Source organism: Acomys russatus, chromosome 2, assembly GCF_903995435.1.
Source record: "Acomys russatus chromosome 2, mAcoRus1.1, whole genome shotgun sequence".
NCBI classification, from domain to species: domain Eukaryota; kingdom Metazoa; phylum Chordata; class Mammalia; order Rodentia; family Muridae; genus Acomys; species Acomys russatus.
Window position 1 is genome coordinate 10,085,887 of NC_067138.1, and position 25,454 is coordinate 10,111,340.

Consider the following 25,454-nt stretch of genomic DNA (forward strand, 5'->3'; position numbering starts at 1 on the left):
GGAGGTCTCTACAACAATTAGAACCAACTTCCACATGCTGAATAACAGGATGTTGTACTTTATGGTACCAGCTTGCAACTTCTGAATAATAATGGAGTCATAACATCAGACACTTTTGTCCTCTTTACTTTCAGAAGGCACATGGCACCAGAATGGACTGCTTGTGCTGCAAACCCTGCATTACATGGCAATAATTCTGAAGAAGCAGCAGAGGCTGCCATTAGAACACACAATAACAATAACGATGACAACAACAATAACCAAAACCCTGGGGTTCCTGCTTATTTGATGTACAAAGCTAGCAATAGCTTTAATGTAATGACACCTGATATTTGTGCCCTTATCTTACCTCAAAATGCTTTGATTGATTTTTTTCTTAGCAGCTTTGCCTAGTCAGTGGAACAACTTTCAAACATAAATAGTTTAAAGATGGTATTTCTTCAAATGCCTAGAGAATTCCATTTGGACTGTCAGCATGCATTTCATAAGATTTTTATTTTCAAAATAATGGACAATGAAAAACCCCAAAACCAAGTTCTTGAAAGCCTTTAAAAAATATTTTCATTTTCTGTACATTGTTGTTCTGCTTGCATGTATGTCTGTGTGAGGATGTCAAATACCCTGGATCTAGAATTACAGACAGTTGTGCGCTGCCGAGTGGGTGCTGGGAATTGAACCTGGGTCCTTTGGAAGAGCAGCCAGAAGTCTTTTCTGAAAAATTAAAAAGCCATGGGTATTTGATAGAGGTATCCAATCAGTTTCTTAAGGCAGCATTCCTCAGAAGGGCAGAGACAGGTCTGGCTCTTTGTGACAGTTACAAACTCGATTCACCATTCTTACCACTCACCTCTGAGGCATGTTGCACATCGCTAATAATTTTTTGTCTTGATTAAATCAGGAGAAGCAATCATTTCACAAGCAACAACGCAAGGCTATTATGGTCCTCTTGTGGGTAGGTCATCTGTGTGGAGTTTTCCGCTTAAAAGTAACATACCTACCATGATACCTGGCCTACTGTTTCACGTGAGGAAACATTTTAAAAACCATAGACTAGCCTTTGTTGGCCATACAGAGCAACCTGGTTGAGTCATGTACATTCTCTGTATGTGGGCTTTGGAGTCAAGGTGTGGTGCTCTTACTGTGTGGGCCTGGGACAAAGCCTTTAACTTCTCCAAGGCTCAGTTTTCTTATCTGTACAAGGAGGGGAATCGTCACGAAATTGTTGGTACGAAGACAATTGCTGCCTGCAGCGGTGGCATGAGCCTGTATCCTGAGAACTCTGGAAGGCATGAGGCTACCTAATGGGACATTGTTAAAAATCCAGGGCTGGGAAACCCTATCAACCACAGAGTGCTGGTATATTATTTACAAAGCCGTGGCCTTCGTCCTTAGTCCTGATGGGTGGGGGTGGAGAAAACCGACTGCCTTAAGCACGCCGTCTAAATGAAGAGGGTTGGTGCTGACAGTCAATTATCAAAATTTTTAAAAATCTCTTTTAGGCTCATCTAGTACAGGTTTAGCAAATGAGAGCTGCACAATTACAGTCACCACTCCAGTTTATCTGTGACCAAAGAACAGGGATAGAACTCAAGGACTGTATGGGAGAGAAGGAAATGGCACACCAGGAACTAATAATGACGAAAGTGGAGCAAAATAGTAATTCTTAGAGAAGAAAGGATATGCAGGAGAACTCCAGAAAACAGCAAGTTCAACCAGACCAGGTCTTGCAAAGCCATGGATGGCCATGACATCAACACCCGGCAGAGCCGAGACGTGAAGGCGGGGTTTCTAGACCTCCAGTCCACGCCCGGAGGCCTTGAGGGGGCGGGACTTCCTGTCGGAGCAACCCTATCCCCACCCCTTCCTTATCTCCGGAAGAGCGGAAGAGCCGAGCCCTCGAATTCCAGTCGTGGAGCATCGCGGTGTGGTCGCGCGAGGTGAGTTGGTGCTGTCTCTGCATCCCCGCGCAGCGTTATTCGGTTGCCGGAGCGTGGGTTCTGGCGGGCTGCAAGCGAGCTGCAGCTATGCTGGGCCGGGGCGGAGGCCGGGCTCTCCTCCCTGCCGTGCTCTCCGTTATGCTCCGGAAACAGCCAAAAGGCTTGGCCAGGCGGTCATCCTTGATCTCTCAGGTTCTATGTCGCAGAATCAGCCCGACTCTGCCAAAGTCCGCAGGGATCTATCTGGCAAGTCACCAAATCACAGGGTTAGAGATAGGCAGGTCCAGGTCCGGTGATGTCTTGCGTGATGAGCGGGGACAGGTGACCTGGGAGTAGCCCAGTTGTACAGGATAAAAACTGTTTCGTTCCCAAAGTGAAGGCTGGTAGAGTATCACCCCCGCGAAAACAAGTCTTGAGGCAAAGAGAAGGGTTTATTGAACCATCTAAGTCTACTAGTCCGGAAAAGGACCAAGACTTGGGGCACATTTTGTAAATTGCCAGCAACAAGGCTAAATAAAAAGTGCCTCTGAGGTCCATAGCTAACAGTAATTTTGGATTTCAAGGCACAGGCTTTTAAATTCTCCATTCTTGTCCCCACCCCACAAAAAAACAAAACAAAACAAAACAAAAAACAAACCCCAAACAACTGTTACCAAATTGACTTTCCATACCTTCTTCCCTCTTCTGGACCTCTGTAAATTTTAGGGCATCTCAGAAATGTTGATTTATCAGCAACCGCCCCCCCCCTTTCCTTAAGGAATATTCAGACTGATTGAGAAGATCCAGCGTGCATACCAATGACTAAGTGCTGTATAGCAACAGCAGTTTTTCTTCAAGTGTCTATTGGTTGATATCTGTTGGGCCAGAGAGAATTCCTTGGAAGATACAATGAATAACTTTTGGAATGGTTTTGGCGAATTGGTAGTTGTTCTGTCCATGTTGTCATGAGATGGCCTGTGATTGGCTCTAGCAGTTTCTGGTGAGGAAGCAGACCCAGCCTAAGAGTGTCCAGTTGTGACAAGACAAAAAGAGTGCAATAAGAATAAAGTTTGGGCCTGGCGTGGTGGCGCACGCCTTTAATCCCAGCACTCAGGAGGCAGAGGCAGGCGGGGATCACTGTGAGTTCGAGGCCAGCCTGGTCTACAAAGCAAGTCCAGGACAGCCAAGGCTACACAGAGAGACCCTGTCTCAACCCCCCCCCCCCAAAGAATTAAGTTGGGAAACCATTCTTGAAGGAATGTATTCTATAACCATAGCCTTTTATACAGTTACTTGAATACTTCTGTCGCCAGGAAAGGCCGTTTGAAGACTGAGCCAGGATGGCCAAGAGTATGAAGCCAACCTTACATCAAGTGAAAAGGAGAAATAAAGCAGCACCCAGCCGAAGAGGGTGCATCTGTTCTGCCTCCCCTGTGCTTCTCTTTCTGTGCAACAGGGTGGAGATGCCACCTACTACTAAAGAGGATGCTGGGTTCTCAGTTGTGAAGGAGCAGAGCTAGAATGGCTTTAAAAAGAAGGCCCCTTTCCTGGCTGTCACAGCCTCCATGCGTCCCTGTGCTAGGAACCAGTGTCAGTGTGTGGTCAAGCCTGTGAGTGTCTGAGACCAGCAGAAAGCTGCAGGTCATACAATTATGCCTCCCCCCCCCCCCCCCACTCCCCTCCCCCCCTCACAGCCAAGGACATCAATGGCACCTTTGCTTTTATAATTATATTTTTAGACCTGGACTTTTCTTCCTTCAGAATGGTGCAACAGAGAGCAAGGCCCTTTCAAATGAGAGTTAAGTATGCATTCTGTAAAATCTGCCCATATAACATGGGCAAAACGTTTATAATCTGTGCACCTTAAATTCTTTGCAAGCTCATTTTTTTAAAAATTCCATGTACAAAGCATTCAACTTTCTGGAGTTCAGTTAACACAGACACCTTTTGTTCCTTTTTCTTTAACAGCACTTTTATTCCAGATCTCCCAGTGTTCTTTTTTTTTTTTTTGGTTTTTCGAGACAAGGTTTCTCTGTGTAGCCTTGGCTATCTTGGACTCACTTTGTAGACCAGGCTGGCCTCGAACTCACAGCGATCCGCCTGCCTCTGCCTCCCGAGTGCTGGGATTAAAGGCGTGCGCCACCACGCCTGGCTTATCTTACTCCTCGGCCACTCATACACGTAACCTTCAGACTACTTCTTGGCTTCATCTGATACTTAAGGTTCACTTGGCCCCCACAGCCCCACACAGTATGATATGGTATGGCTACTCCCCCAAATGTGGTATTGTGTAGATGCTTTGGGAGACAACCTCATAGAACACTTTTTGCCATGACAATGCTTCTGTTAAGTTGGGTATAGTGGCACATGCCTGTGATCCTAGCTTGGGAAGTAGAGGCAGGAGATCAGGAGTTCAAGGCCAGCTTTGGCTATTTATCGAGTGTGAGACCAGCCTGGACAGTGAGACATGGACTTAAAACAACAACAGTGACAAAAAGTTTCTGCTATGGAGGTGAAATGTGTGATATTTCAAAATGATTTTTACTAAGCCTGCATCTCGGTGGCGGGGGGAGGAACATTGAATTGAAAACTAGGGATGGGGTGAGTCAGAATGAAAGTTGTCGCTAATTGAGATGCTGTGCAAACGAGTGCTTGCAGGGCTTGTAACTGTTTTGTGCTGATCTGTTTTCAATATGTGTAGAAGATGGCAGACCCTTGGCAGGAGTGCATGGATTATGCAGTAACCCTCGCAAGACAAGCCGGAGAGGTATGCGCTACGGTGTCATTGCCATAGTGTGATGTGTGCAGATACTGCAGTGTGGCCTTGTTCACGAAAGCCAGCTTGGATTAGTCTACATTTTCTATGTTACTGAACACTTTTAATACAGTGAAAATTGAGTGTGTGTGTGTGTGTGTGTGTGTGTGTGTGTGTGTGTGTGTGTCACCAGGGATGGAACCTAGGGCTGTGCGTGTTAGGCAGGCACTGGCACTGCATGGCATCTCAGTTTGTGTAGTTGAGCTTTTGTGACGAAAGCTGTGAATCTAAAATAAGATATGAAATTATGTAATGTTTTACCTAGAAGGTCGTAATGCTAAAATGTCTTATTCATGGGTATTTTTGGCAGTAAAAATTAAGAACACCTAAGCCTGGATTGAATGCTTGAAGTTGTTTTTGTAATTTACCATCTTGTTTGGTTTACAATTACCTACATCTTTTTTACTTGCTTTCCCCAAACCATCTTTTTAGATGATTCGTGAAGCTCTGAAAAGCGAGATGAATGTCATGATTAAAAGCTCTCCAGCTGACTTGGTAACAGTTACCGACCAAAAGGTTGAAAAAATGCTTCTCTCTTCTATAAAGGAAAAGTACCCATCTCACAGGTATTTATTTCTTACACCGCTTTAAAGTTATAAAGTTACACAGAGGTTGGAATTTGGGCATGAGGCAGATGTTGTTTCTAGATACAGAATTGTAAGTGAGTTGGCAGAAGCTTGAGAAGGAGCTTAGTTTGAGGGTCTGGGGTAGCTCAGGCAGGGGGTTGGGGAGGAAAAAGACATGCCTGTGGGTGCCATCTGGGCTAGTGTATGTGGTCTGGATCTTGTCCCATGGCGTTGGCTGTTTCTTTTACCTCACTAGTTAAGATCCTGAGCAGGAGCCCCTGGGTGCTGAGCTAGTTTGATTGCCTGTGCTGTGGTTCTGGGGGATGCAGAGAAGGGGATCTTTGGCTTCCGTCATGACAGGAGGAATGTTTGGATGGCGGAAGCAATTGTCTGCTGCCCTAGGCACAATGGAAACACTCAGCTAAACTCCCTGCATTGCAGAGTTCCATGTGTGAGAGCAATGCTAGCGTTAGGGAGTCTGATGGACAATCCTAACATTCAGAACTCTTCACAGGCACCTACGTTTGGCAGAAACACTGTTGCCAGCCAGGCAAGGTGGCAGATGCCCCTAGTTCTAGCACCCAGGAGATGAAAGTGGAAGGCATGCAGATGTGTAGCCAGCTGGGGCTACTTAGGGGGACCCCATCTCAGGCTGGACACGGGGTCAGCAGTAGAGCAGTGTGTGTGCTAGTCCCTGAGTCTGAGCCAGAACCTTGACAGTCTAAAAGTCATCCTTTGAAGATGTGGTGCTGGGGTCGGGGATGAAGTGCAAGGCCCAGGGTTTGCTCCTCAGCTCTGGAAGAAAATAACAAGGAAAGGAAATATGCTGCAAGGCCATTTTGTCTTCTTCCTTGTGACTGTCCATTGTCAGTCTTTTAGCCACTGAGAAGGAAAAATGTTTAAAGCTGTGACAGAACATACTTCTTTCCAATAGAAAGGCTTAGAAGTAGCTGGGCACTTCGGTCACACCTTAATCCCAATACTCTAGGAGGCAGAGGCAGGTGGATCTCTGTGAGTTCGAGGTCAACCAAAGCTATACAGAGAAACCTTGTCTCAAAAACAAAACAAAACAAAACCCACCAAAAAACTAACAACAACAACAAAAAAGCTTGGAACTAAGAGAAAAAGGAAGAGGAGGACAAATATTTTTTTAGGAGAGTTCAGTGTCAAGCAATTAAAAAAAAAAATAGGAACTAGACACTGTTCATAAAATTGGCATATAGTTGTACACAGCCATTTTGGTGGACAGTACGTTCCCATGACTGTACCGACTGTTCTTTGTTATCCATTACTCCTTTAAAGTAATTCTCAGTGACAGACACAGTGCTTCTCAGTTTTGCTGGGGTTGGGAATAACTTGGCTGCATGGCCCTGGCTGCATAGCCAGTCAGTGGTCCAGAGGAGCAGTCTGAAGGACCCCTTCACAAGTGTGGTTGCTGTGGGTTGTCTGCTGGCAGCTTCCTCAGCACCTCATGTTTGTGGCGTTCTTCTTAGAGCTACGTGGAAGCTGGCCTCTCCTAGGCTAGGGAGGGAGAGACATGAGCAAGATGGCAGCTAGCTGCTGGGCCAGTAATGAAGATGTACAGCTCACTCCTGCTGGGTTCGCTGGATCAGAAGTCAAGCTCACACTCTAGAGGAAGTGCTGTGCAGGTTCTGCATCTTGCTAGGGTCTAGAGAATTTGAGGCCTTTTAGTATGTCTTTCAATTTGTTTGCTTTTAAGACAAAAATCTAACTCGAGCAGGCTAGCCAGGCACTCATGAGTCTCTCGCCTGTACCTTTCTGAGTGCTGGTATTGTAGGCACGTGCAACCATACCCTTCCTGTGCTCAGTGAGAATCGCTGTATTTCCTTACTTTCTCCTTTTAAGGATGACCTTTTCAGGTGTATGTGTTTTTCTGTTATGCCAGCATTGCATTTAGAATTCAGGATTCTGTACTGTTCACATGCCTTTGCTCTGGGGGAAATAGAGCTTCGTCATGCTTATGATAATCATTTTTTATTTTATTTTTTCACTTTTTTTTTTTTTTTTTTAGAAAGAAACGAAAAGCAACAGTAGAGTAACAGTCTAGACTTGGCTTGTGCTTCATATAGACCCTGTAGCTAAGGAACTGAGGCTGAAAGTCTTGAATCCAGTGTAGAGGCTAGGAGTTTGCGTTTCTTGCTTTCAGTTTCATTGGTGAAGAATCTGTGGCAGCTGGGGAAAAGACGGTCTTCACGGACGAGCCCACGTGGATCATTGATCCTATTGACGGGACAACTAACTTCGTGCATAGGTATGCCTTTAATTCTAGTGTAATTACCGTTGTGTGTGAACCAGATGGGTCTCTCTTCAAAGCAACACATACTTTAGGAATTGTATAAATTGTTTGTGCTTCTTTATTCTAAGAAACTGTATACTAAATGTAGTGGCGGAGCTAACTATTAGGCAGGTCTTTTCTAAGATGTGGATGAAATGAAGACGTGGGACTGGATGGACTTGTGATGTGACATGCCTGGGTCACCATTCTTTTTCTCACTGTGAAGACTATACAAAAATGCAAGGGAGTCACACGGGCAGTTTAGATCAGTGAAGAAATTGGTACATTCACTGATGGGATATTCAGTGTCCAGTGAGCTCCCTGTCAGAGAGAAATGGGTACTAAAAGGGGTACACCCATTGGGATCTACACACTGATATTTGAATCCTGTGGTGGCTTTGTGACTTTGGACAAGGTAGTCTTTCTAAGCCTCAGTTTTAAAAATACCTAAGGCCAGGGCTGGAGAGTGGGCTCGGTGGTTAAGAGCACTGGCTGCTCTTCCACAGGACCCAGGTGAGATTCCTCTCATGGCCATGTATAACTCCAGCCCCAGGGGACCCAACACCCTCTTCTCATGTCCACAGATACTGCATGAACACACTACATACACATACAAGTAGGTAATACACCCATACACAGGGAGTAAGCGTATAGGTTACAACAGTGATTAAAATCCAAATATTCTAGTTCGCTTTCTGTTGCTGTGATAAAAACCATGACCGAAAGCAACTTGGGGGCGGACAGGGCTTATTTCACCTTGCTCTATACAGCTCAACATGGAGGGAAACCAAGGCAGGAGCTCAGGGCAAAAGCGATGCACAAAGCATGGAGGACTGCTTCCAGCTTGCTTCCTCTTGCTTCTGTAGCCCAGGCCCACCTGGCTAGCATGGCACCATCCACCGTGGGCTGGCCTTTCTTAAATCAATCGGTAACTAAGAAAACGGTCCACAGACATTCCCACAGCCAGTTCCTCAGTTGAGATACCCTCTTCTCAGATATGTCTAGGAGTGTGTCAAGTTGACAAAAACTGTGACCCCAGCGGTGAGAACATAATCCTAGTACTTGGGAGGTGGAGGCAGGAGGATCATGGACTTGAGGCCAGCCTGGGCCACATATTGAATTCCAGGCTAGCCCAAACTACATGGTAGTATCTTATCTTTAAAAAAGAAAGAAAAAGACCTTATAAGATAGCCGAAATAATGTCACCTGCTTCATAGAATTGCTTCTTGTTAGGACTGTATACTATCATAAGAACTTAGTATAGTACCTAAGGTCAAAGGTATAGTACTAAGGATAGGTAGTCTTGCGGCCGTGTGTGTGTGTGTGTGTGTGTGTGTGTGTGTGTGTGTGTGTGTGTGTGTGTTACATAAAGCTGTAAGGCATAGACTCTACATGTGATAAGGCTCTTTAGGTTTTAAATGTAGAAAGCTGCCTGAGATACATTGAATAAAAAGATTATAGCATTTTTATTAAAATAAGAACTCCATGTTAAATGCTGACATTTATTTTCAGTTCAATATTTAAGCTTATTCCAGATCTGTTTATACCTATTTTGCTGAATTAAAGCAAAAAGCAAAACCAGACAAACTGATTCTCTTGTGTGTGAGAATGTTTATGTGCAAACCGGAGGCCATAAAAAGCACTGTGGCTAACAGTTTACTTTTCTTTTATTCAGCTCCAAGTTTCATGTTAGAATAGGGAAAAACAAGTTTTTCCTAAATGTACCTGTGTTTATTGCTAGTGGAGCAAATGAAAGGAGCCCCTTTTTTTTTTTTAAAACTATCACTAATGATAAAGAACTTTAAATTTGTATTTTGAAAAAATGCTTGTACATAGTTGTTTTTTTCACATTGTTTGACATTAAGAGCTAGGATGGTGTGAAGTGTCACTGCTGTTTCCTGGGCACTGAGGGTTCATTTCTGGAAGTGACACTGTTGCCACTTTCCTATGATGACCCCTTCATTCATGTTAATGTCTGTAGAAGCATCCAGAGAGGGTGTGGTGGTGTGGGGTGTGGTGGGGTGGGAGGGAGAAGGAGCATGTTAGCATTGCATGTTAGCGTTCTCCATGCCTCGACCTCCCATCCCTTGCCCATCTTACTTTAGGGGTTATGAGAATTAATTTAAAAGCAATCCTTTAAGTACTTGTTGAAATTAAATTCTGTCTTGGTTACTTTGTAAATTTTGTTTCTTTTTTTAAGGTTTCCTTTTGTAGCTGTCTCAATTGGCTTTGTTGTAAATAAACAGGTACGTCTTAAATGTGTGGTTCACAAACACCTTGCTTTCCTTTTCTGAGAAAAAGTAAATCTGTCTGATGCTTGTGCCACCTGCAAAAGTGAACTCCAAGGCTGGAGGCGTCTTCACATACATTTCCAGGGGATAAGGCTTGGTTCCTGAGAAGCCAGAGTCAGAAAGACAAAGTGAGCGGAGCAAAGGGAACACAAATCACCATCGCGCCTCTGACCCAAGCAGCTACGGCAGGAGTTGATGTGACGTTGAAATGCCTCAGCGTCGATGTGGAGCATTGCTAAGCATGGCTTCATGGGTCAGGGGCCAAAGGCTGGCAGGAAGTGAGGGGTGCACTTAGGAACATAGACATAATTGGATACTTACATACAAAACCCAGTAGAGTAAAACCCAGAGGCATTGTGGTCCCTTTTGTTCAATTCCTGCTGTTTGGCAGTTTGGCTGCTGTCTGCAGGGAGCTTGTGCACTGCATTTGTTCAACAAGGAGGGTCTGCTCAAACTGTTGCACTAGCCAAGGACAATATAAGTAGTAAACACCGAACTCCTACTCTGATCTAGCCAATGGACAGGACATTCTCCACAGGTATGTGGAGAGCAGGGACTAACTCTGACATGAGCTCTGGTGCCCCATATTTGATGGCTTCTCCTTCGTGGGGAGCCCTGGTGGCACTCAAAGAAAGAATAGGCAGACTATCACGATGAGACTTGTTAGCCTGCGACCATAAAGTGGGGGAGGAGATCCCCCTCGGACATGGACCTAAGGGAGGGTAATAGGGTGGGGGGGGGAGGGTAAGAGGAACGGAAAGCTACAAGTGATGGGAGAAAATTGAGTTGTAATCTGAGTAAATTAATTAAAAAAAGAGCATAGAACAGTCAAGACATTTCTGAAATAAAAGCCCAAGGCCAGGTCATAGAGTGTACACACACACACACACACACACACACACACACACACACACACACACACACAACACACACACACACACACACACACAACACACACACACACACACACACACACACACACACACACACACCACACACACACACACAACACACACACACACACACACACACACACAACACACACACACACGCACACGCACACGCACACGCACACGCACACGCACACGCACACGCACACGCACATGCCACAAGGTCCTAAATAAGCCTTTAGCATAGACTCAGCCTGAGCAGTAAAGTGCTCTCTGCATTTGGATCCTCTCTGCAGTTGTGTAGTAGAAGACAAAAGACTGAGCAGCCCTTCTGGAATGGGAGGCTCTTCATAACAGACCTCATCTGAGAAATTGGCTATGTGAGCTGGTACTTAGAAAGTTAGGAATTAGAGGCAGGCAGTGGTGGCTCATGCCTTTAATCCCGGCGGGGACGGGGGCAGGGGCAGGGGCAGGGGCAGGGGCAGGGGCAGGGGCAAGGCGATCTTGGTGAGTTCAAGGCCAGCCTGGTCTGTAAAAGTTAGTCCAGGACAGCAAAGACTACACAGAAAAACCCATCTTGAAAAACCAAATAAATAAATAAATAAATAAAAAATACATAAACTAAATAAGTTATGAATTTGCCTGCTAAAAATAAGAAAAAAGGCTTTATCAGAAAGAACAGTGTGGCAAAGTTGAAATGATTTTGATCTCTTTGGAAGAAGATTTTGTAAGGCAGTTAGAAAGCATAGATTCCCATTGGGACGTCATTGGGCGTAGGTGAATCTGCAGACTTGAAAGTGCCATAAGAATTTATGTGCTAAAAGGGAAATGGAGGCAATGCAAGACGGGTAGAAAGCCTGAGGTGTCGACTTCCAAGGCTTAGGCGACAGAGAAGTTCTAGAACAGCGGCTCTCAAGTTCTGGATCATGCTCACGTGTCTGGATCACGTATCAGCTATCCTGCGTATCGGATATTTACATCGTGATCTGTATCAGTAGGAAAATGACAGTTCTGAAGTATCAGTGAAGTAACTTTCTAGTTGGGGGTCACCCCAGCCTGAGGACCCTGTGGAAGGGTCACAGCGTGAGGAAGAATGAGTGAGAACCACTGGTCTAGAATGGCAGTGAGATGGCTGGCTGAGTGCAGTAAGAGTAAAAACACTCGGGAAACGTGGGGCTTTAGAGTCGGAGAGCTCTGAGGATGGCCACGGCTCTCCAGTTCTTTAGATAAAGCATCTGGGGTCAGTCAGTGTTACTACAGTTGCAGCAGGTGGCTGGCCAGTGTAGACGTCACGCTGGAGGGTCTTAGCCGGACACAGCCTGCTAATGCGGAAAGGCCAGCACATCCTTTTGTTCTTTGATAGTAAAGGGGAAAGGTTTTGTTAGTGACTCTTGCCTTTGCTGCTTCAATAGAACCCGGGAGACAGTGTTGATAAGAAGAGAGATGTTGGCGCACAGCTGTGGGGGCTGGGCTTAAGGTTAGTGTCCAGTGAGGCCATTCTCCCAGGTCTGGCCTCCTGTGAGCTGACTCCTCACAGACAGCGGGGTGGACGGCAGGCGCTTCTAAAGGCCACACCTCTCAGTCCCTTCTGTTAACAATTAGATCCCAACATGAATTTGCAGGGGGAGAGATTTCAAATGAACAACAAGGAAGGAAGCGACTTATTGAGAAGGTACCTGAAGAGAAGAAAGATCAATGGGGGGATGGCGAGCAGGAATGCTGAGGAGGGAGGGCGCAGGGTTACTATAGAAAGCACAAAAGGCCATGTCTGCCTGAGCTAGGACAGGGACAGCATTCTTTGCATCTAGACTTGAGTGGGGGGAGCTAAGGGTTGAAATCTGATGACTTGTTGTGTGGGGCTGCCCCTTCCCACGGCTCAGCTGTTTGAACATATCTTTATGATATATTTCCTTGCTACTTTATTCATAAAATGATACCAGTTGACTGAAAAATACCCAGCTTTGCTAAGAGAGACTTGGTTTCCTATGCAGATGGAGTTTGGAGTTGTGTATAGCTGCATGGAAGATAAGATGTATGTGGGCAGGAGAGGAAAAGGCGCCTTCTGTAACGGCCAGAAGCTTCGGGTTTCACAACAGGAAGGTAGGTTTGTCCTGGGGTGCTCACGGTCTCGGCGAAGGGTGCTTGCACTTTACGTCTTTGTATATTGACCTGTGGGTAATCGAGCATCAGCTGACTCAGGACTGTATCACTTCTTCTCTTCCCCTTCTGACCTCAGTTCTTAGCGTGATAGTTGGGCAGAACAGCAGGCGTCACTGAGCAGTGGAGTGTGCCTATGGGCGTCAGGGCTTCTGTTCCGAGCGTTCACAGTTGATGGCACCCGATTATTGGTCAGTAAATCATAAGTAACACATGTTCAAGCTGAGATCAATTGGGCGTCTTCCTGGAATGCCAACACTCAGCAGGCGGAGGCAAGAGGATCAGGAGTTTGGAGCCAGCCTGGGCAAAGCGAGTTCTAGGGCAGCCTACACTTCATAGCAAAACTCTATCAGAGGGAAAAAAATGTACCTTTTCCCAACAACAAAACCACATGAGAACCCTTAAGGATGATAACAAAGTAGTTTCTCAGTCTCTATCTGAGGGCCAAGTCCCTCAGATAAAATGATGGGTTTGCATGTAAGCTGCCCACATGCTGTTGCTTCCTTTGTCTCTAGATTAGTTACGGGTAATACATGCTGTATAAATTGTTGCTATACTCTGTGGCCTAGGGAGAAAATGGGGACCTCTCAGTATTCAGTAAAGATGTGAGGTTTCTTTTTTTGGGGGGCGGGGAGGGTGCCATCTGAGAGGAGTTAAGTCTGTGAATGTGGACCTGGTCTGTGTGAAGCTGGTTTGTGTGTGTGTGTGTGTGTGTGTGTGTGTGTGTGTGTGTGTGTGTGTGTGTGTGTGTGTGTGTGTGTGTGTGTGTGTGTGTGTGTGTGTGTGTGTACACAATGAAGTAGACATTAGAGGCGAACTGTTTCAGTGTGATAGTGGACTGGCGTTTTGAGTTACCTACCGTATTTTCTAGTTTGTACCTTTAGGATCCTTTCCATGTAGTAAGACCTTTAAACCTGTAAACAGTCTTGATTTTGGGATCTTTGCAAACTTCATAAACTTCTGTCCCTTCCTCCCCTGTTTTCTTCCCTCCCTCTTTCTGGTTTTGGAACATACTACGTAGAGCAGCTTGGTCTTGAACTGAGAAATCCCCCTGTAGTGGGTGCTTGGATTAAAATGGGCAGCACGTGACCAGCCCTCACCTTTCTCTTAAAAGCTTAATTTGGGGGAGATTTTTCTTCATTTCCTTTGCTGTTGTTTATTTATTTTTTTAATATTTTTATTTTTTAATTACAGGCTGTGTCAAGCACTATACCTAATTTATAAGTATTTTAATATTTGAAGCTTGGAAAAAAGATAACCTAGGGGAAAAAGGATGTAAATGTCCCACTTTATTCTGAATTATGTCAGATTTCTTGTAGAGTTCTGGTTATTGAGATCTAGTGGTTATTTGAAATCGCTTCCTTTTGCAGACATTACCAAATCACTCCTGGTGACGGAATTGGGCTCGTCCAGAAAGCCAGAGACATTACGGACTGTTCTTTCCAACATGGAAAGGCTGTGTTCCATTCCCATCCACGGGTAAGGCCAGCTTGTTCCCACCCAGGCATCCAGGAGAGAGAGAGAGAGAGAGAGAGAGAGAGTGTGTGTGTGTGTGTGTGTGTGTGTGTGTGTGTGTGTGTGTGTGTGTGTGTGTGTGTGTGTGTGTGTGTGTGTATGTATGTATGTATGTGTGACCAACCATATTCTTTGTGCTTGTGTGGAGGCTAGAGTTGACCTTGGTTGTCTTCCTTATGGTTTTCAATGATTTGGTTTTGTTTCTGGTCTTCCCAGCAGGGTTTTGCTGTGTATCTCAGGTATGCCTTGAGTTCATAGTCCTGTTGCTTTGGCCTTCCCCGTGCCTCAGTTTCCCCTGCCTCAGCCTCCTAAATGCTGGGCTTAGAGGTGTGAGCCACAGTGACTAGCCTTGGCTATCTAGATGTGTCCCTCCACTATAAGTTTGTCTCTTATATAAAACATCAATTTGTAACCATTTTTTAATAGATTAGATTATTAATGTGTTGATAGTGTTATTCCACCTTCATTCTGTATTGTCTTGTGATTACTGTCAGTATTATTTGGAGTTACTGTGTTTATTTCATGAGTTCTTGGTTTGTTTAAAAATTTTTGTGTTTATAAATGCTTATATTTTTAGCAGATTTCTTTTTTATTAAATCTTTCTAGAATGTTCTTAATATAATTTTGGATCTTCTTCTTTTTCTTCTTCTTCTTCTTCTTCTTCTTCTTCTTCTTCTTCTTCTTCTTCTTCTTCTTCTTCTTCTTCCTCTTCCTTTTCCTCTTCCTCCTCCTCCTCCTTCCTCCTCCTCCTCCTCCTCCTCCTTCTTCTTCATTTTGCGGAGATGGGCTGTTACTGTGTTTCACAGGCTGTCCTGGAACTTGAGTTTCTCCTGCCTCAGCTTCCTGAATGCTAGGGTTATATGTCTTACACTCATGTGAACATTGCTCTCCAGCTTCAGAGTCCTCCATAGGTTATGTCTGTGGAGAAGCCAAAGTGAATATTGCTGGGAGTGATGGCTTATATTAATACTACTGGCTTCTTAGGAGACTGAGGCAGGAGGATTGCATGATTCCAGAAGTTAGGGTTTAGTCCGGAAAACATAGTGAGACCCCAGCTGAGACAGGCTTGTTTCTTTGTTTTTGAAGCAAGGACCTATCCTAGAGGTTTTAAGGAAAAACTATTGGCTTTATATCCTTCAATTTAATACAGGTATTGGTGTTACGTAAGTAGCATGTCTCTGACCATTAAAAAAGCCAGTGAAGCGAGGCATGGTAGAGCATACCTGTAAGCTTGCCTCTAGGAAGCTGAGACAGGAGGATTGCGGAGAATAGTTCAAGGACGCCCTGAGCTACACAGGAAGGGGCTGTCTCACATGAACGAGAAGTCAGAAGCAGCCAGGCTCTGTACCAGTAGTCTCTCCTTCCAGGTACTGAGCACGCTGAGACAGGGAGACTGGGTGTTTGGGCCAGCCTGGGCTACATAGCCTTAACGTACAAAGTCTTAACGTAGCCTTGTTTTATAGATGAGTTCAGAGGTTCAGGCGCATGAGGTGGCTGCAGGAGATGACACAGCTTGATGGAGATACAAGTAGAGCCCTGGCTTCCAGATCATTCTCGTTCTTAAATAATTAACTTCTCTCTTAGGAGTTAAGATGGTCCAAGTACGTTTTGACCATGTACAAGCTATGCTTTGGGGCTGTAAATCTGTGGTCTTTGTAATGTGCAGTAAGGAAAATGAGAGGTCTGTCACCTAGCTATTGAACCTCCCAGAACGCGGAGCTCTTGAGGCCCAACGAATAATGTCCTTGAGGCAAGAACACTGTGCTTCTTAAAAGCTGCTGATATAGGTGGCTGCTTTCAAGTATGGACTTTAACCATGGCAGTGAAATAGTTGTAAGACAGCTCCAAAGGCTTGTTTCTTTCTTTCTTTCTTTTTTTTTTTTTTTTTTTTTTTTTTTTTTACTAATTTATTCAGATTACAAATAAATTTTTATCCCATCACTTGTATCCTCCTATTCCTCCCTCGCTCTTGCTTTCACCCTATTCCCCTCCCCTAGGTCTATGACCAAGGGGGACCTCCTCTCCCTCTGTATGGTCATAGGCTATCAAGTCTCATCTTGGTAGCCTGCTTATTCTTTCTTTGAGTACCCTCAGGCCTCCCCACCAAGGGGAAGTGGTCAGATATGGGGCACCAGAGATCATGTCAGAGTCAGTCCTTGTTCTCCACATAACTGTGGAGAATGTCCTGACCATCAGAGTAGGGGTTTGATGTTTACTACTTGTATTGTCCTTGGTTCGTGCAATAGTTTGAGCAGACCCCCCTGGGCCTTGATCCACCCAACACGATGTTTTTCTAGTAGGTTTCTAGGACCCTCTGGGTCCTTCTATTTCCTTATCTCCTATATTTCTCTTACCTAGAGTCCCAGTCGTGTGTCTTCACATCTGTCCCAATCTCTTGGTAAGTGAAGGCTTTCATGGGACATGCCTTTTGGGCTAGTGCCCAATTATAAGTGAGTATGTACCATGTGAGTCTTTCTGCTTCTGGGTTAACTCACTCAGTATGATCATTTCTAGTTCCATCCATTTGTCCACAAATTTCGGGAATTCCTTGTTTTTAATAGCTGAGTAGTATTCCATAGCGTAAGTGTACCACAGTTTCTTTATCCATTCTTCAACTAAGGGACATTTAGGCTGTTTCTAGGTTCTAGCTATTATGAATAAGGCTGCTATGAACATGGTTGAGCATATGTCCATGTTGTGTGGTGGAGCGTTTTTCGGGTAAATTTCAAGGAGTGGAATAGCTGGGTCTTGAGGAAGCTTATTCCTAGTTTTCTGAGAAAGCGCCAGATAGATTTCCAAAGTGGTTGTACGAGTTTGTATTCCCACCAGCAATGAAGGAGTGTTCCTCTTTCTCCACATCCTCGCCAGCATGTGGTGTAACTTGAATTTTTGATCTTAGCCATTCTGATGCGTGTAAGATGGAATCTCAGAGTCGTTTTGATTTGCATTTCTCTGATAACTAAAGATGTTGAGCATTTCTTTAACTATTTCTCAGCCACTCGCTATTCTTCTGTTGAGAATTCTCTGTTTAATTCTGAACCCCATTTCTCAATTGGGTTATTTGGTTTGGTGGTATTTAATTTCTTGAGTTCTTTATATATTTTGGATATTAGACTTTTGTCAGATGTAGGGTTGGTGAAGATCTTTCTTCAGTCTGTAGGCTGTCGCTTTGTTCTGTTGACAGTGTCTCCTGCCTTACAGAAGCTTTTCAGCCTCATGAGGTCCCATTTATTAATTGTTGACCTTAAGGCCTGGGTGTTGGTGTTCTGTTCAGGAAGTTGTCTCCTGTGCCAGTGTGTTCCAGGCTCTTCTCCACTTTTTCTTCTAACAGATTTAGTGTCTCTGGTTTTATGTTGAAGCCTTTAATCCACTTGGGCTTGAGTTTTGTACATGGTGACAAATATTGTATTTTTCTACATGTAGACATCCAGTTAGACCACAAAGGTTTGTTTCTTTAGCTTTTTATTTTGCCATTGGCTGAAGGAAAAACTATTTTTTAGGGTTTTTTCCCTAATGGTTGAACCAGGAAAATGTCAGCAAGGGTAAGTGCTGTTGTCTTATTCCTTTTTGTGCTGTTGTATTCAGCCAGTTCTTTAAGTTTTTACTGTCATTTCAGAATTGCTCATACAAAACACAATGAGATAAAAAAGTCATGATTTATCTGTCTGACTGAGATGGGTAAAGTGTCTAGCTGCTTCCCAAGTAGTTGACAACAGGCATGAGACAAAGGGAATAATGATGAATTAGTTGCTTATTTTGTGGGAATTAATGCAGAGGTGTTCAACATTTTGAGATTGGCATAACATTGTCATCTTCCGGGTTCTTACTTGAGAACTGCACAATCATATTATAAAAGTAATCATATACAGTGTCATAATGGCTTGTGTTAAGTCCACAATTTTGTGTCCACAATTTCAAATTGGAAAGGCCTAGTAAAGAATAGATTCATCATAGACATGATCTTTTTTTTTTTCTTTTTACTAATATATTATTTGTAATCATTGGATTTGTGGTGTAAGGTAAATTGCTCCCACTTTAGTGAGAGTTAAAGTTTGAGGAAATTCAGAAGCAGCTGAGCAGAGAGCAGACCCAGATCTTTAGATGGAGTGCAAGCTCCCTTCACTCTCTTGCATACTAGGTCTCTAGAAGGATGCATGAAGAGCCAGTGCAGGACCTGGAGTGCAGAATCTCCAGTGCAGGGCCTCCAGTGCAGGGCCTCCAGTGCAGGACCTCCAGTGCAGGGCCTCCAGTGCAGGGCCTCTAGTGCAGGGCCTCCAGTGCAGGACCTCCAGTGCAGGGCCTCCAGTGCAGGGCCTCCAGTGCAGGACCTCCAGTGCAGGACCTCCAGTGCAGGGCCTCCAGTGCAGGGCCTCCAGTGCAGGGCCTCCAGTGCAGGACCTCCAGTGCAGGGCCTCCAGTGCAGGGCCTCTAGTGCAGGGCCTCCAGTGCAGGACCGCCAGTGCAGGGCCTCCAGTGCAGGGCCTCCAGTGCAGGACCTCCAGTGCAGGGCCTCCAGTGCAGGACCTGGGCACCTGTCTCCAGGCATGCTAGCAGAGTGACGTCTTGGGTAGTCCTTCGGAAGCTGTGTTTAGAACAAGCTCCTACTGACTGTGAAGCCCTGCCTGAGAGCTCCCGATGCTCACCAGTGCTCAGCAGAAGTTTCCCTTAGTGATGACTGTTCATCTTCTCGTTTAGGAGTCTCCAGCAATTTTTGTATATTCTTTCTAGAACTTGAGCTCTCAAGTACCCAGTGTCCTGGATCTCGCATAAGAAGACCTTCCTAGGTTTTGGTTTTGGCTCGTTTCTTTTCAGGCAGAGTCTTGCTATATAGCCCCAGCTAGCATCAGATTTACAGTCCTCCCTGAGCCTCCTAAATCCTGGAATTGTAGGCATCGCAGCCATGCTCACCTCTCCTTTCTTTATATGCTAAAACTCGGAGTTAATTAGATTGGCCTGCTAGTTCTTCATTAAATTTTGTATGAAACAGACATGTAAGTTGTAAAAGACACTCCAGATCAAAGATGTTTTATTCAGGGGGGTACAGCAGTAAAGAAACTGCCGGCATGACTGCTCTATTGTATGGTTAAGGTTTTCACTGTAGATAAGAGATAAAGAACCTCCAAGGGCACTTGGAGGATTCCAGAATGGAGAGAAAAAGAAGTAGACTGATTATTGCCAGGGCTGGTAAATGGGAACGAGTAGTGGAGATAGCAAGAGACGGAGAACAGAGCATATTGAGAGCAAGAGGATAGTAGGAGAGCAGGAGGGTGGCCAGAGATAGAGAGCACACAGTAGGCATAGTTAGAAGAAGAGTGGCTAGCCAGGGGGAGGAAAGGGCCGGGAGACTGGTATGGAGGCTTTGTAATGTATATAAAACAAGTACTTTGGTTAGGGACCAAGGGAGCCTGGAAAATGGTGTGGGCATTGATGCATAGCCACAGGTGTATGTCAGTGGAGCCATGTGTCCCTTCTGCCAGAGGTAAGGGACATTACTCCTTTTGGCAGATAGGAACCAGTTTTACAAGTTCCTAAGGAGAGCTGGCTTTTGCAGAAATCCTCTGATGGTCCAGGTTGGGCTGGGCCTAGAGTTTGGAGTCAGTGGGTTTGCTCTGGAGGGAACATTTGAACCTGACAGGTGTCTTATTTTAAAATTGGATGTCGGTGTAGTCTTTGGTTTTGTTTTTTAGATACAGGAAAAAACATATGATTCATCAATTTTCCATTATTTTTTAAAATATACTTTAAGGGAATGAGTCTCTGCCTTTCCCCCTGAGGTTTAAATATTTGTTACAAAAGAAGTTGGAAGCAGATGTGGTGGTACCCAGCTGTAACCCTAGCTAAGGAGGCTGACGAAGGAAGCTGGCAAGTACCAGACCAATATGGAGCAATTAGTGAGATGCTGCCTCAAAACCAACAGCAAACACCTTCTCCCCAAAACCCAAATAAACAAAAATTAAAAGGGAAATTGGCGAAAAAATTTGAAAGTAACTTACAGATGTTATGTTCCCTTGCCACCTGGCTCCTTTTTTGTTGAGGTTGTTCGTATTGTTTGTATTTGAGACGAGGTGACATTCTGGCCAGCCTCGTGGTCCTTTCCTTACCCCTGGCTAGCCTTCCAAGGCTGGGCTTGCAGCTGTAAAATGCTTCTCCTAGCCTCTGCCTTCTGCGGCACTCTACAGTGCTTATCTCTTAGTAAAGAGGCATTCATTGGTGGCACCACATCAAACACAGGTGCTCAGGGTTTCTGCATAGGCTACAGTTCACCATAAAGGTCACAGGACGGCTTTCAGGAGGCAGCTCTCCCCCTCTGCTGTGAGTTGCAGAGATTAAATGCAGGCCATTGAACTTGGCTGCAGTCACCTTGACTCGCTAAGCCGTCTTGACAGCCCTGTTTGGGTTTTGAGGCTAGGTCTCACTTTGCAGTCCTCGTTGGCCTTGACCTTAGTATGCAGAGACCAATACTTGACCACCAATTTGAGCATTTATAGATGCTTTTACGTGAATTCATGATCCTCCTGCCTTGGCCTCCTGAGTGCTGCGATTAAGGCACATATGTACCAGCTTGACTATCATGGCTTGCCCATACCCTTTAAAGTGGTTCCATAGTCTTACCATTTTGTTATGAGCTTGACATTTTTGAGCATTTTAAAGCTCCTATGAATTGTAGAAAACAGTGACACTTTCAAAAATTAAAGACTGAATGTCCAATTAAAAATTAAAGACTGAAGAGCCCAGGTAGCCTGTTGTGGCTTCAGTCACAAGCATGAGGCCTCGCCAGTTGGCGGTGAGCAGTAGTGTGGTGTTTTACACACCCTGGAGACTAGCCACACTTAACTATATGTGAAATAAATACATGGAAGTGCTGGGCACCAGGCACAAGAATGCACGCAAATGTCCTTATTCTTCAGTGCTTGTCTGTGCATTTGGTTTTTTTTGAGATAAAATGATACAGTGTACTCTAGGCTGGCCTCGAACTCACCATCCCTGTGCTTCAGCCTCCCAAGTACTGTGGAAACAGGTGTGTGCTGCCACATCTGTGCTGCCACATCTGTGCTGCCACATCTGGCTCACTATGGTGTGGTTTGGTTTTGTTTTCTCTGAAAGTCTTTGTTGTCATGTGTCTCTTATGAAATGATTGCTTTGTAAAAAATTCATGATTTATGTAGTACATAATGATTAGATTAAAAAAAGATTTATTTGTGTTTTATGTGTATGTGTGTTTGCCTGCATATATGTGTGTGTGCCACCTAAGCACAGTGATTGCAGAAGCTTTAAGAGACCATCAGATCCCCCTGGAGCTGGGTTCCAGGTGGCTGTGAACCATCATGTCTTTTCAAGAGCAGCAAATATTCTTAATCACTAACTTGTTCCCCAGCCCTGATAATTAAATTTTATACACTTTATTTTAAAATCACAGAACACTTTATCCACAGTTATTCTCATGATTAGGGGACACAGTCTTAGCTGGTGTTGAAAATGAAAATGACCTCAAAGAGGGAGGGATAGCTTTTTTTGAGAGATTTTTTTCCCCTCCACTTTGTTTTCATATTAGGATCCGGAGTGTTGGGACAGCAGCTGTCAATATGTGCCTTGTGGCAACTGGAGGAGCAGATGCGTATTATGAAATGGGGATCCACTGCTGGGACATGGCAGGTGCTGGCATCATCGTCACCGAAGCAGGTGGAGTGCTGATGGATGTAACAGGTGAGGTCACAGCACCACAAAACTCATGTCCCTCCGTGTTAGACTTTTCTTTCTGTGTGGGTTCTAAAGAAAATGGTCACTACTTGTCCTAATAGAAAACTAAGCTGTGTAAGTCTCTGGAAAATCAAACTTCAGGAGAGAGAGACAGTGACAGTAGCTAATGGTAATTCATACTGAGACATGCTTGAGACGCTTCATGTGGGACTAGCCAGGCTTCCTGGGAGGCCTGGAGAGGGTCTCCTCCTCCTCTGAGGCTGGGACCGTGAACTCTGAACAGGACACAGTGATAGTGGACACCAGGATTTGTCCACCGTCTCTTTTGCTCTGGCCTAGGTCAGTTAAATATTAGCTCTGAGCAGGAGCAGAGGTGAAATTGGAGAGACTAAGCTTGGTTCCCAGAGTTTACCTGTGGCCAAGGAGATACAGCGTGGGGAGACAGGAGGTGTGGAGAAAGTGGGAAGTGCATCGGAGTAAAAGCGCCCATCCATAGACCTCGGACAGTGAAGACGGGGAAGAGTCCCGACAGGGAGACGCAGAAAGAGGAGGTGGCAGTTTCAATATGAATTCCCTCAGACTGGTATTCACTCAGGAAAGATGCCTAGAAATTTCCATCCTCTCAAGGCTGAAACACTGTCATTGGGTGATGATTTTTTTTTTTAAAGAAAATTGAGCATATCAAAATATTAGCATTGCTGTAGGATATATCTGTGTACTTGCTTTTCTCCTAATTGTTTTTTTTTAAATTTGATTTTAGGTGGACCATTTGATTTGATGTCTCGGAGAATAATTGCTGCAAATAATAAAGCATTAGCCGAAAGAATAGCCAAAGAAATTGAGATAATACCTTTAGAAAGAGACGATGAAAGTTAGTCACACAGAGCAGTGTCCAGCTCCATCACACTTGCCGTCCCTGGGATGTTTATATGTGTGATGTCACTCATTTACATTTGTCTTTGAGGTCCTGATTTTAAAATGGTAACTTTTTTTTTTACAGATGACGTATTCAAAATAGAATGGAATATTTGATTCTTAAAAAGTTTTTGCATGTAATAATATTCTTGGGGAAAATATATAGGAAGTATAATTAATGAACTAGGCATTGAAATAGTCCCCAGTCCTCATGGTCCCCTTAAACTTTAATGTACTGTTTATATGCACCATTCTCAATTAGAAAGTTGTCTTTTTGTGAAAGGTTTTCTCTTTGTTTCAGAAGCCATAGTTAATTAAGTTTTTAAAGCTGTAACAAGCATGCTCTCTCCTTGCAGAGAGCCTTTTTGTTTTATTAATCACTGTAACAGAGCATCTAGCGCAGTACCTGTCAACCAACAGGCCATCTGAAATCGCCACCTTACAATGAGGACTTGAAGCTGCAATTCTGCTTATAATGGGCCATAATAAGATAACCGTTCTACTTTTGCTTCCCGTTTTGAATGAAGTAAAAGTCGCCTCGTGGTCCTTTTTATATTTCATATTGCCATGTTGTTTTGTAGGGCCAGTGTACTGCCAGAGACAGCTGCTTCTTGAGGGCATTTCTTCAGTTAGTATGCCACTGTGTGTTGTAGATTCTGCTGAAAGCCCTGGGCTAGAGAGGTCTAGTCATTTTGTGTGTCTGCTGTAGTTACAGTGTAACATTTTACTAAATGCAGTATTCACATTCAGATACTTAACGCTGGTTTTGGCTGTGCTGACAGATGTAGTACGGCGATAATGGTAAACTACTTGATTTCTTTGCAAACTTCTTGCTTTAATTTCATCACTGCTGTGTCTGTATATTCTCCATGGGTCTTGGACCTCTCGAACTCAAGAAGAAAATTTAATGACTCGTAGTCTTTTTTAAAGGATTAATTTTTTGTCTAGCCTTGACCCTTGGTATATGAACGGATGTTTTGTTGCTAGTACGTTTGAACCTAGCATTTGGTAAAATGAAGTGTTCTTGTACGTTTCAAGGCACATATCTTATTGTTGAGTCATTTAATATATTAAATGTATATGATATTCTGATTTGGGTGCTGTAAGTACTGTATTTATGCTGTTAATTACATGCATTTAAGATGTCACATACCATGTAAATTTTATTATAAGACAGGTTGCTTTTGCACTTAAATTTATTTTAATTAAGAGTATCACAGATTGTATTGTATTGTATTTATGTGACCCAGGCTGGCCTCAGAGTTGTTAAGGAGCTGAGAATGGGCTTGAGATTCTGGTGGTGCTGCCTTTACTATCTTACGTTCTAAGACACAGAGAAGATGGCCAAATGCCATCACACCCAGTTTGTGGTGCTGGTGACTGAGCACAGAGCCTCATGCTTGCTAGATTAATGCAACCCAGCCCATGAATAAAATTCAAATCAAAAGTGCAATTAATGGTATTTTTATCAAACTTTATAGTTTCAGGTCTTTTTAGGAGTTTTGAGTTGTTAAAGATATTTGAAACAAATATATATGATTATGTGTTTTCAGTTTTTCTTATAGTGTTTCCCAATATAGTTAAACACTTGGTATTTTTTTTCCTATGGCTAGATACATAATTTTATTCTAAGTGCAATTGAATATTATCTGGCTGAACATTACTTAGATAGTGAAAAAAGATGATCAGAAAGTAAATTCCCCCAAAATAATTGGAACATCCTTTTTATGTAACTAACATAACTTTTTATACTTAACATATTACTTATTCCAGAATTTACCTTCTCATGCTTCTCTTTTCAGGGAGTTTCTTTCCTTGATCTCTTCACTTTTGGGTACCTTCAACTCTCAGACGGATGCCCCTTTGTTTTGGAAATATATTAAAGTTTGTGTGATGCAGCTTAAAGCTGTACACAGGGAGATCTGTAACCTAAATTGCGAGGGAAAGACACATTAGTTGATAGGACTAAGTCTAATTCACTGTTTATATGATTAGAAACCGCAAAAGAATCTACAGAAGCATTGTTCAAATTCGTGATCTCGCTGGAGAGACGGTTGATGGAGGTCAGTATACTGCTTGTATAAGCAGCAATATGCAGGATAGCGGCGGTGCAGGCAGGAGCATAAGATGGAATCAGGTACCCAGATACTGCAATGGAAGCTGTGCAGAAACCGCATAGAACAGCTCTACAGTGTCACTGAGAAAAACCTTAAAGATCCTTTTAAAATTGATATTCATTTGTGTGTACATGAGCACCAGTGTGCCTGTGGCTGTCAGAGGACCATTGCAGCAGCGGATCATCAGACTTTGACAAGCCCCTCTCCCGACCAAGCCGTGTCGCCAGCCCAAAGATCTTCTAAACGCAGTGTATATGCATGCTTTGGAGTCCTCAGTA

The 25,454-nt window shown here is 44.0% G+C and overlaps 1 protein-coding gene across 1 annotated transcript; it reads left to right on the forward strand.

Annotated features, from left to right (window-relative positions):
* The first annotated feature begins 1,231 nt into the window (after positions 1-1,231).
* Impa1 (inositol monophosphatase 1) lies at positions 1,232-23,920 on the forward strand. Its single transcript, XM_051158231.1, has 9 exons — positions 1,232-1,937; positions 4,618-4,683; positions 5,164-5,297; positions 7,465-7,569; positions 9,794-9,839; positions 12,766-12,874; positions 14,302-14,410; positions 21,999-22,150; positions 22,905-23,920. Exons 2-9 carry the CDS (start codon positions 4,621-4,623, stop codon positions 23,018-23,020), a joined length of 834 nt encoding a protein of 277 aa, XP_051014188.1. The 5' UTR covers positions 1,232-1,937; positions 4,618-4,620; the 3' UTR covers positions 23,021-23,920.
* Positions 23,921-25,454: the final 1,534 nt, after the last annotated feature.

Bases quoted from the DNA above. Each gene is read 5' to 3' on its own strand.
- Impa1 (XM_051158231.1), top strand. From the start codon at position 4,621: ATGGCAGACCCTTGGCAGGAGTGCATGGATTATGCAGTAACCCTCGCA. The intron at 5,298-7,464 runs GTATTTATTTCT...TCTTGCTTTCAG, and splicing joins GAAAAGTACCCATCTCACAG to TTTCATTGGTGAAGAATCTG. The intron at 9,840-12,765 runs GTACGTCTTAAA...TTTCCTATGCAG, and splicing joins GCTTTGTTGTAAATAAACAG to ATGGAGTTTGGAGTTGTGTA.